At 47.3% G+C, this 9956-nt stretch overlaps 1 protein-coding gene across 2 annotated transcripts; it reads left to right on the forward strand.

The window, feature by feature from the left end:
* The first annotated feature begins 251 nt into the window (after nucleotides 1–251).
* ZBTB42 (zinc finger and BTB domain containing 42) lies at nucleotides 252–8942 on the forward strand. Of its 2 annotated transcripts, none has more exons than XM_081912743.1 (2): nucleotides 252–969; nucleotides 2740–8942. In XM_081912743.1, the coding sequence occupies exon 2, from the start codon at nucleotides 2754–2756 to the stop codon at nucleotides 4191–4193; it is 1440 nt and encodes a 479-aa protein (XP_081768869.1). In that variant the 5' UTR covers nucleotides 252–969; nucleotides 2740–2753; the 3' UTR covers nucleotides 4194–8942. The 2 variants fall into 2 exon arrangements, with proteins under 2 accessions (XP_081768869.1, XP_081768868.1); XM_081912742.1 differs by lacking the exon at nucleotides 252–969 and adding an exon at nucleotides 1518–2058.
* The last annotated feature ends 1014 nt before the right edge of the window (nucleotides 8943–9956 follow it).

Genomic DNA, 9956 nt, shown 5'->3' on the forward strand with positions numbered 1-9956 from the left:
GTGTTTTTTCTTTCCAAAACATTGCCGAGGGACTCCTCGCTGTATTTTCTTTCCAACCCTCCCCACCTCCTTTTCTTCAAACTCCCCCCCCCCTTTTTTTGCTAAGCTATAGCAGAGAGTTTGCATTAAGAGAGAGCGCCGCTGGATTTCTGGACGCGCCGTAGCCGCAAGGACACAGCAAGCACTTTCCTTCTCCAAGCCTCTGCTGCAGCAGCTGGAGAGTTGGGATCGGGACGCGGGGGGGGGGCGGGGTAAAGGGTAAAGGGAAGGAAAAACAAGGGAGGGGGGAAGAGAGGGAGCGAGAGAGGAGGATTTACAAATGCAAAGCAGCAGCTGAGGACGCAACAGCAGCTGCTGTTGCCGCTGCCCAGAACAGAAGCCCTGGCAGTCTGGCGACTAAGGCGGGGGGAGGGAGGGAGTGGAGTGGCTGGGTGGGGGTTGGATTTTTTTTTTTTATGTATTTTTTTCCGGGTTGCGAGCAGCAGACAGCGGCGTCCACGGGGCGCGGAGGCGTCAGTCGTTGCAGCCGCCGCCGCCAGAGTGCTATTGTGTGTGAACTGGGGGGAAGAGAGAGAGAGAGAGAAAAAGAAAGAGCGCACAGAGCTAAAGGGAAAAAGAGAGAGAGACATATGCACACACCAGCATGCACACAGACACACACACTCCCCCATATGCAGGGAAAGTATCGCGAGAGCGCTCTGGCTAACAACCTGCTTCGCAACACACACAGGAGCGCTGCACCGCTGCTGGGTTGCCAGCAACAAGAAACAGCGCGCGGAGCAACCCGGACGGTGGGGAGGCGAGGCGCGCGCACAGATACACGCACGCGCGCGCAGACACACACATCTGGGGGGGAGAGAGGCTTGGAGTTTGGGGAGCGGAGTTGTCGGGGTGGGGAAGAGCAAGAGGGAGAGAGCGGCGCACATGCAGATCTCCAGCGGCACCCCTGAGCAACACCCAGCCAGGCTGGTGAGTAAAACGCTTGCGCGTGTGTTGTGTTGTGGTTGCTGCACGTTCTCCATTGCTTTTAAAGGCCGGGGGGGGGGGAGCTTGCGGCGGTGCTGGTGGGTGGCTCGAGATTTCTCTCCCCCCCCCTCCTACGCGTATTCCACCTTTCCAAAGCTAAGCAGCTAATCCCAGCTCTTCCTGGCAGCTTGGATTGCACGCGGATCCTTGCGCTTTGGGGCTGCGCTACGGAGCACAAAGGGGGCCGAGAGCTCAGCGGGTTGGCTTTAAAAAGTTGCAAAGAAGTCTGGTGGCGGCGGCGGCGGCGGCTATGGGGAGAGCAGCCGAAGGAATTCCGGATCTAAGATATATATGTGTGTGTGTGTGGTTTGCCCCCCCTTTGACCACCCCCCCGAAAAAGTTTTCAAACTGCAAGTGCCGAACTTTCTGCTCCTCCGGCTGCTGCGCCCCGCACCTCTCCAAAGGTCAAGCGGTTATGTCCTCCATTTCGAGTAATACGATTTGTTATTTAAGTAACTTTTCCCGGGGTGGTGGAGGAGGAGGAGGGTAGTGGCGGCGGCGGCAGGATTTTGAAGAAGGGAAGGACTCGCTCAGTTTAAGTTTGAGATTTAATAGATGGCTATAATTGGGGGGGGGGGGCGGTTGTTGGAACTTTAAAAGGCAGCAAGCTGTGGTTGGCTGGTAGTTAGATTTGAAGTAACATATGGCATTAAAAGGGGCACAGCTGGAGGTTGCATTTCCATCGCAGTGAAGTCAGAGCAGCTGACTTTCCAGCTTGCGGTGTAATTAGCAAACGGAGCACTCCCTCCCATTCGCTCCTCGCTCCTCTCTCCCCCCCCCACTCTTTTTTCACACACATACAAGCTTTCTTCCGTTACTGGCTAGCAGAAAACCCCTGCTCTTCCCAATCCCTTGGGTGATCACCCACTTGGAAAGGCAAGGAGGGGGGGGGGACAAAACAGAAACCCAAACGAGCTTGAGTTCTTCCATAACTCTTTTTTGGGGGGACGTGGGGGGGGGGGAGAGAGAAAGGAGACTGCATTTTCTTTCTCCAAATGAGCCCTTCAACCCCCTGCTCAGCAGCTGTTCAAGGTAAGGTGTCTTAAGAAACTACCTACCAACTTAAAGGAGTCTTACTGCAGTTTGTTTGGGGTGGGTGTAGGCGCCTTTTGCTTTTAATAACTTCCAGGGCAATCTATAGATAGATAAGAAATGTTGTTGTTTTTTTAAAGTGGGAAGATCGGCTTTTTGTTAAAAAAAAAAAAGACAGTATGTGTATGATTATTCACGAATGAAGGTATTTGTAGGGGGGTGGAGGGTGCAAAATGCACTTGTTTTTGTAAAACTGTGTGTGTGTGTGTGTGTGTGTGTGCATACAATACACACTTTTAATATATAAAATAGCTAACGGGGGTGTCCCAAAGTTAAGATTTCCAGGAATGCACAAAAAAGCAAAGTCTTCTCTCCCTTCCTCTAAAGCTGATTGCTGTTGAGACAAAGGTTGGGGGTGTTACTTCCTTTAGAAGCTTTGGTTTACTTAAGAGTCAAGTTTTTCCTGTTTTTGAAGCAGGTGTTCTGGTGTGGGAGGCATCTCACTCTCTCTTTTTAAGCAATTCAAACAGAAATGATAGAGGATGAACAGTTGAACTGTTATCTCCAAGGCTCCAGTTTAAACCCCCCCCCCCCCGCAGCCACTCGTTTGTTTGTTAACAGCTGCTTCAGGAGGCCTGTGGCTTTTATAGTAGCATTCAAGTTTTTCCTGTTTTTGAACAGGTTATGAAGGAAGAATGGAGTTTCCAGACCATAGTCGGCAGTTGCTGCAGTGTCTGAGTCAGCAGCGTCACCAGGGCTTCCTGTGTGACTGCACTGTTTTAGTTGGAGACGCTCAGTTCCGAGCCCACAGAGCGGTCCTCGCCTCTTGCAGCATGTACTTCCATCTTTTCTACAGGGACCAGCTAGACAAAAGGGACATTGTGCATCTGAACAGTGACATCGTCACCGCCCCGGCCTTCGGCTTGCTCCTCGAATTCATGTACCAAGGCAAGCTGGAGTTCAGCAGCCTCCCGGTCGAGGATGTGCTCGCCGCAGCCAGCTATCTACACATGTACGACATTGTGAAAGTCTGCAAGGGCAAGCTGAAAGATAAGGAATTGTGCGTGGACGAGAAGATGAACGGCAGCGGCGGGGCCCATTCGGAGAAGGACGCCCGGGTCCTGGATGACGGAGTACCCTTGGGGCACGGCGAGTTCAGCCCCGGAGAGAAATACAAAATGATTGCTGCAGAATACGAACGTTCTGCTGGAAAGGATAAGGGCAGCAGTTACCCAGGCTGGTCTCCCGATCTCGCCGGCTCTGTGTTAGGTGAGGCAGAATTGGACACCGTGGCAGCTGAAAAAACAAGGGCGAACGTCAGCAGTTCGGCGGGACCTGCGTCCCAAAGACCTCCTCGCCACCCCTTGGCTTTGAGGGAGGCTGAGTGTGCTTTAGACCTGTCCTTCAAGCCCCTGGCAGGGCGAGATGGCTTCCAGCCTTCCTACATCTTTGGGCAGCTGGCTGCTGACGGGCCACCACGGCAGGGGAGCGAGCCCTTTGTCAAAGACGAAGAAGAGTCTCTGTCGGACGGGGAAGACGGTGAGGAGAGGGGCCTAGAAAGCCAGGGCTTTGGGAATTCTGGCCAGAGCCTGGCCCTAGGGCTGGGGACCATGTTTGTTGCCAGCAATGGGGACGCTCCCGTGACGCCGGAGGAAGATGTCGACCAGGAGCGGGAGGTGAGTGAGGACGACATGGCCTCTTCCGATGTCTCGTCCTCGGGGGTCGTGGTGCCAACCGGGCACATTTGCATCTGCCCGCTCTGCAGCAAAGTCTTCCCCAGCCCGCACGTCCTGCAGCTCCACCTCAGCTCCCACTTCCGAGACAAGGACGGCTCTCGGACCAGGCTCTCTCCGGACGGGTCGGTGCCCACCTGTACTCTGTGCGGCAAGACCTTCTCCTGCATGTACACACTGAAGAGGCACGAGAGGACTCACTCTGGGGAGAAGCCGTACACCTGCGGCCAGTGCGGCAAGAGCTTCCAGTACTCCCATAACCTCAGCCGCCACGCAGTGGTGCACACAAGAGAGAAGCCGCACGGCTGCACGTGGTGCGAGAGACGCTTCACGCAGTCCGGGGATTTGTACAGACACATCCGCAAATTTCATTGTGGCCTTGTAAAGTCGCTGGTGGTTTGAGGGAAGTTGTTGTCGTTTCAAAAGACACCCGTCTGCTCTTCATGCCGGTTCGCTTTGGGTAAATGATACGGGGAAGGAGGGTGGAGAATAATGTAGGTCTACATTTCATTGCCGGGGGGTGGGGGGGGGAGAGAGGCAACATTGGTTCTACCCCTCCCACCCTGGCCCTCCTTAGGCCGGCGGCGGTGGCAACACTTAACGTTCTGTTGTTGTTTTTCTGTGTGTGGCAGGTAAAATGAATCTTAATATGTAGATAGCTTAATCCAAAATCCTTTGGATAGAAGCTGATTTAATCCAGTTGATTGGCCTAATTGGTCTGTGCCAAGTGGGTTGTTCTGATGCTACAGGTATGTTTTTCCCTGCTGGTTTTGAGGGTCCGCTCTTGCACCCTCTGCAAGTTTAAAAGGAATTGGAGAGAGAATGAGAGAGGTCTGAACTTTGATCCCAAACGGCAGTTTAGGTAGGACAGAGTGTGCTGCCTATATAGGAGCCGCCTTCTCCCCCCCCCCCCAAAAAAAATCATCATTCATCTCTCTGTTGCAGGTGCATCAAGTAGGCAGTTTTGGAACGCATTGGCCTGAGTTTCTCTCCCACTCTGGATGTAACTTTTTTGATTCAACCGTTTTAATATACTCCAGACAAATAGAACTTCAGGCAGTGTGAAAGTGATAGCTGGGACAAAGGCTTGTGCTTCATGGGGACTGTCTAGAATCCTTAGACTAACTTGGGTCTAATAATAATAACAACAACAACAACAACAATTTTATTACTTACATGCCACCTATCCAACTGGGTAGCAGAAGCCACTCTGGGCGGCTCCCAACGTACTAAAAACACAGTAGAACAACAGTGGAAATCCTGCAAAATCTCTTGACTATTACAGCAAAAATGTTCTGTATTTGGAAACTGGTCCTACTAACTTAAGCTCTCACCTTGCTGCTCTTTCCCCCCCCTTCCATTTTTTTAGGGGGGAGGTTTGCAATTCTAGTGAATGGTGCTGAAATATTTCAACCTGTGGGGCGTCATCTCTCAGGCCTGGTTCACAAATGACCCCAGCGTGGAGTGGGTGTGCCCTGTGGCTAGGTGGTCTGGAGGGAAAGGATTTGGAGCTCTTGTGCCTTTAATAGTTGCATGCCTCTGAAATTCCCCCTTCTACCCAACTATTAAAGGAGACCCTCAACTCCTCTGCATCTTGTTAACCCTACCTGTCGCTCACATTGTGCAGAACTGTGAATGTAAACCTGGCCTCCATGCAGAGAAGCCATTTTTGTGCTACAAAAAAGGAACAGGCAGGTGTTTGGCTGGGGGCTGCCTGCAAAGGCCTTGATTCATGAAGTTTTGATGTGCCGTGGGAGAAGATACTTAGTGAGGTGCAGACATCCTAACCATGCCACCTTAGTAAAAACCGCATCCCTCTATTAATAAGAGCTCTCCAGTTTTAGCTTCTAACGAAAGCTGCTTTCTTGCAAGTAAATGCCCTCTTGGATCAGGCCTTGAGAAATAGGCTGTTGTTCCCCTTCCTGGGTGCCCAGTGGTCAAAGGCAACAGTCCACCAAAAGACTCCATCTTCTCCATTCCTTGGTGAATAGCAGGCATGGTTTGTGTAAGGGAGAAAGATGGGGAGCTGAACAGCCAAGGTGCTATTGAGCTTTCCCCATTCTGTGATGGTGGCATCTTCTTGTGAAAGTAGGTGGGGATACCTGAATCTCCACCCATTTCTGCTTGCAGTTGCACCTGCCTTCCCTTGGGGCATAAGTTGGGGGTGCCACCTGTGAACCATGCCTCCCCATGTAGCTGCCTCATACACCTGTAGTTTCTTCTGCAGCTGTTAGCACATCCTTGGCCAACTGGGCACCCTCCAGATGTTTAGGCCTGCATCAGCCCCAGACAGGAGTGGTGGTCCGAAACATTGGTGTGCCAGTTTAGCCAAGAGTGCATTATGAGCTGGTACCATTCTCCTGCCACAAAGGATGAATTAGCAGTTGCTAATGTTTAGCCCATGCATTTCAGACTTACGGTTAAAGGCATAGGAACAGAACTGGTCGTTCTGTTTTTTTTAATTATTATTATTATTATTTTCGTGGCTCACTTGCCCTTTTTCCAGTTTTGAGCAGCAAGCTAAGCCGGTGAATGTATTGCCCTGCACACTTAATTGTTTGCATGCGTGCAAATGCTCCTGTTGAATGCACAGAGGCATGTATATTTGTTATTGCGTGCTCTCTCTCTCGTACACTTTCTCTGGCTGCTTTCTCCCTTTCACTTAGCATGGGGGGTTGGCTCCTTTAAGAGCATCTGCAAGTCAGAAATAAGACACTAATCAGGAAACAGAGCTCCGCTTTTTATTTCTTGCTTTTCTTTTCATCCCTCCACCCCGTGCCCTTGAACTCACCGGGCCTCGCTTGACCCTTGTAGAGAACACATCTGGTCAGAACAGCTGGTGGGGGGAAGCGTGGGGAGAAGGGGTGGGCTCAGATGGGGCCCAGAGGAAGTTTGAATCGGGGTCGGAGTAAGGGAAGGTGCCATCACTATCATTTCTTGAAGGGGGGTGGGAATGCTATTTAAGGGTGGTTGGTTTTTTTTTGCAGTGTGCAGGCAGTTTGAAGGACCGTTTCTTGAAAAAGAAACATTTAGCATTTCAAAACTACTAGGATGTCTGCCGTCTTTTTGTGTGATGCATGTTCTTGTTCCATAGAGTTGGAAATGGCTTACACTCAATTAAGGATTTACACTATGTTAAAAGTTTTAAATCTCCCCAATGTTTTTTCTTAACATTGCTTTTTTGTTTTGCTCCTGGTGATATTAACTATTGGTCTCCGTAGGGTCAGATTTAGCCAAGTTCCACTTGGCCATTCACATGGTTCACTCCAGACAAGCAATTCTTTGTCGCACTGTTTTGGGAGTGCGGGTTCCTTTTTCCTTTAGTTAAGAGAGATTGAAACGCTGTAGAGTTGGAACAAATCTGGGGTGTTACTTCAACATATTTCTGCCTAATTCCAGAATGTCTTTCTAGCAACGTCATTACTTATCAGGTCATGCCTTCTTAAATCCATTCAATGTATATTTTTGCCTAGGCGAAACTTTGAAAAAAAGAAAGATTGCACTTGAATGTAATTCTGTGGCATTGGCATCTAGTGAATGGGACTGTAGAAGGATTGCCAAGTCAAATTTACGGATGTTTTCGGATTCTCTTAAAGTGAAAACCATCTCATTTGGAATTTTCATGGGTTTTCTTTAATATTGTGGAAGCACTGAAATAATTTGCCCTAAAGGGCATGTTATGTTATCCTGCAGAATGAGACAACATAGTCCTGCATTTCTGATTACTGGGATACCACCACCCCTGCCCAGAGGGGACATGACGCCACGGGAGGGGATGAGGTGCTCACCCAAAGCCCCCTTTGATTTTTGCCACAAAAGTTCTCACCATTGAAGAGACAACCCTCTGAGATTTAAAAAGAGACTTGCCTCTTCAACTACCAGAACAGATGCATAGCTCTGTGCGTGTGGTTTCCTTTCTCCTGTACACATGTCTTCCCTGTTAGTTCCTATCCAATGTATTTAGGAAGTTATGCTATGAAGGAGCAATATTAATATCATTATAGAAACACTAGTTGAGGTAGTGTGGTGGTGGAATTGTGAGGGAAGCAACTCCCTTTTCTTCAGATAAAAACTGACGGGTTGCAGTTCCTTTCCTATTCCTCTCTTAAATTACGAGCGCACATATAATGTGAATTTTTACTTCTATTTATAGAACGTCTAAATGGAATTCATTTGTTACTGTACAAATATTCTTGCTAACGTATGTGAGGCGTGTCAGAGCAGTACATGCCTGAGATATGTGACTATGGTACTGTGGTCTTACTTCATGTTTCCCCCTCCCCCCTCCCCCCAAAAAAACTTGGATTGGAAATAGCACTGAACAAAACTTTCAAAAATTAAGTTATTTCTTTTCTGTTTTAAACTTTTAAGTTATATAAATATATTTTTCTTCCTCCTGATGATACTTGATACGGTATTTATTAGATTTTTTTTTTTAATGGAATGCTTACTTTGAGCTTCTTTTTTTCAGAATAACAGGCTTGAAATCTCTGTGTAAATTTAATTTTATTTCTTTACATGTTTAAGAAGCGAGAACGTGTGAATCGGTGTGTAGAATGTAGGGCTGTTCATTTCCTCATCCCAGTGAGAATTCCAGCGTGCACACGGAATCTTTGTTAACTGCAATAGCCAGCCTGCTGCTCTGCAAAAATTTTGGACTAGTTGCAGTCCTAAACATCTGTCGGCCGAGGTGAGATGCTTCCTCCACCTCCTGTTGTAATGAACAGAGCAGCAGTGAATGTGCCTAGGTCTCTGGATTGGGGTACATGTTTGCTTCTTCGTCCTCCTGGTATTTTTGTAGAAGGATTTTAATTTTAATTTTTTTTAGAAGTGCCATATGACACCATTGGAGTCTGCTGGTGTATTAGAGGGTTTGAAAAGAGTTTGCATCTGAGTGTTGTCTAGGAATCTTGAACTTTTTAGCAAGGGGCATGCATTGGGCTGCAGCAAGGAGGGGATAAAGGTGACAGGTGTGCCCACCTTAAATGAATTGTCGAAGCATTGTCTTTTTTCTCCCAACTTTTCTGGGTTGGTGTTTTATTTGTTTTGTTTTTTTAAAAAGAAGTTTGCACTTTTGAGATTACTTCTGTTTGTTCTTTGGGTTGTTGTTTTTTTAAGGTTGCAATAGTTCTGAGCATGTATGTTTGTTTGTTTGAAAAAAAAGGTTCCTTACTCTACAGGAAAGTACTAAAACCTTGCACATTGAGGTGTCTTCATTATTATGCAGCAGCTGTTCTGCCTTGCAAAGAGCATAATTGGAAAGTCCTTTTCGACTCCCATTCTCGGTTTTGATTTCATCCCGAGTCAGGATTTTACCACGATAAACTGCTTTACTTAAACAAAACACTGGATTTGTCTTATGCTCCAAACCGATACTGTGAAGAAAAAAAAACGTTTTGAAAGAAGAAGGAAAAGAGAGAAAGATAAATCAGTTATTTTTAATTGCTTTTAATTTTGATGCAGTTCAGAGTCAAATATGTATATTTAAAGACACTAATTTTTTGTGGGAGAGTTTTTTATAGTATACAGTATGTAGAAAAGCTATTGGAATGAGCTATATTTTATATAAAAAAGTTCTTTCACTGTTTTATAGTGAACTATTTCCCCCACCCTACCCCCAGTGATAGGTCTATGCTGTGTTTAGCTTAGGTTCGACAATCGCATATATATATACAAAAAAAGACGTTGACAGTTTTCCCTTCATGTTTAGTTTCCGTGTGGAGTTTTTCTCTCAAGTTTTTTTTTGCAATTGTGTGTTGATATGTGCTGTTTTAAGAAAAGGAAAAAAAGAAACTGTGACAATCGTGATTAGAACTGCTGTCTTTATTAAATAAAACATGTTAGAGTTACAAACGAAATCCTTTTCTTCTTGTTCTAAAAATTCATGGCGGAGAAGAAATTATATTGGAAGGCACTTGGGATTTAAACATTATTCCCCCCTTACTTTCCCCACTGAGGATCTATTTCAACTTTGGGTCCCCAGATACTGTCGGACTACAACTCCCATCATCCCTGACCACTGGTCCTACTAGCAAGGGATGATGGGAGTTGTAGTCCAACAAATATCTGGGTACCCTAAGGTTGAAAGAGGCTAATCTATGTGTTTAACCTCCCCTCAAACAATATGTAAAGATGGAGCATTTCACGTATTATGCAGAGCAAGGC

This window comes from Podarcis melisellensis (genome assembly GCF_964234715.1).
Source record: "Podarcis melisellensis genome assembly, chromosome: 1".
Lineage (NCBI taxonomy): Eukaryota > Metazoa > Chordata > Lepidosauria > Squamata > Lacertidae > Podarcis > Podarcis melisellensis.

Coding starts and splice junctions, on each gene's coding strand:
- ZBTB42 (XM_081912742.1), top strand. CDS start 2,022: ATGAGCCCTTCAACCCCCTGCTCAGCAGCTGTTCAAG. Junction 2,059..2,739: donor CTGCTCAGCAGCTGTTCAAG/GTAAGGTGTCTT, acceptor GTTTTTGAACAG/GTTATGAAGGAAGAATGGAG.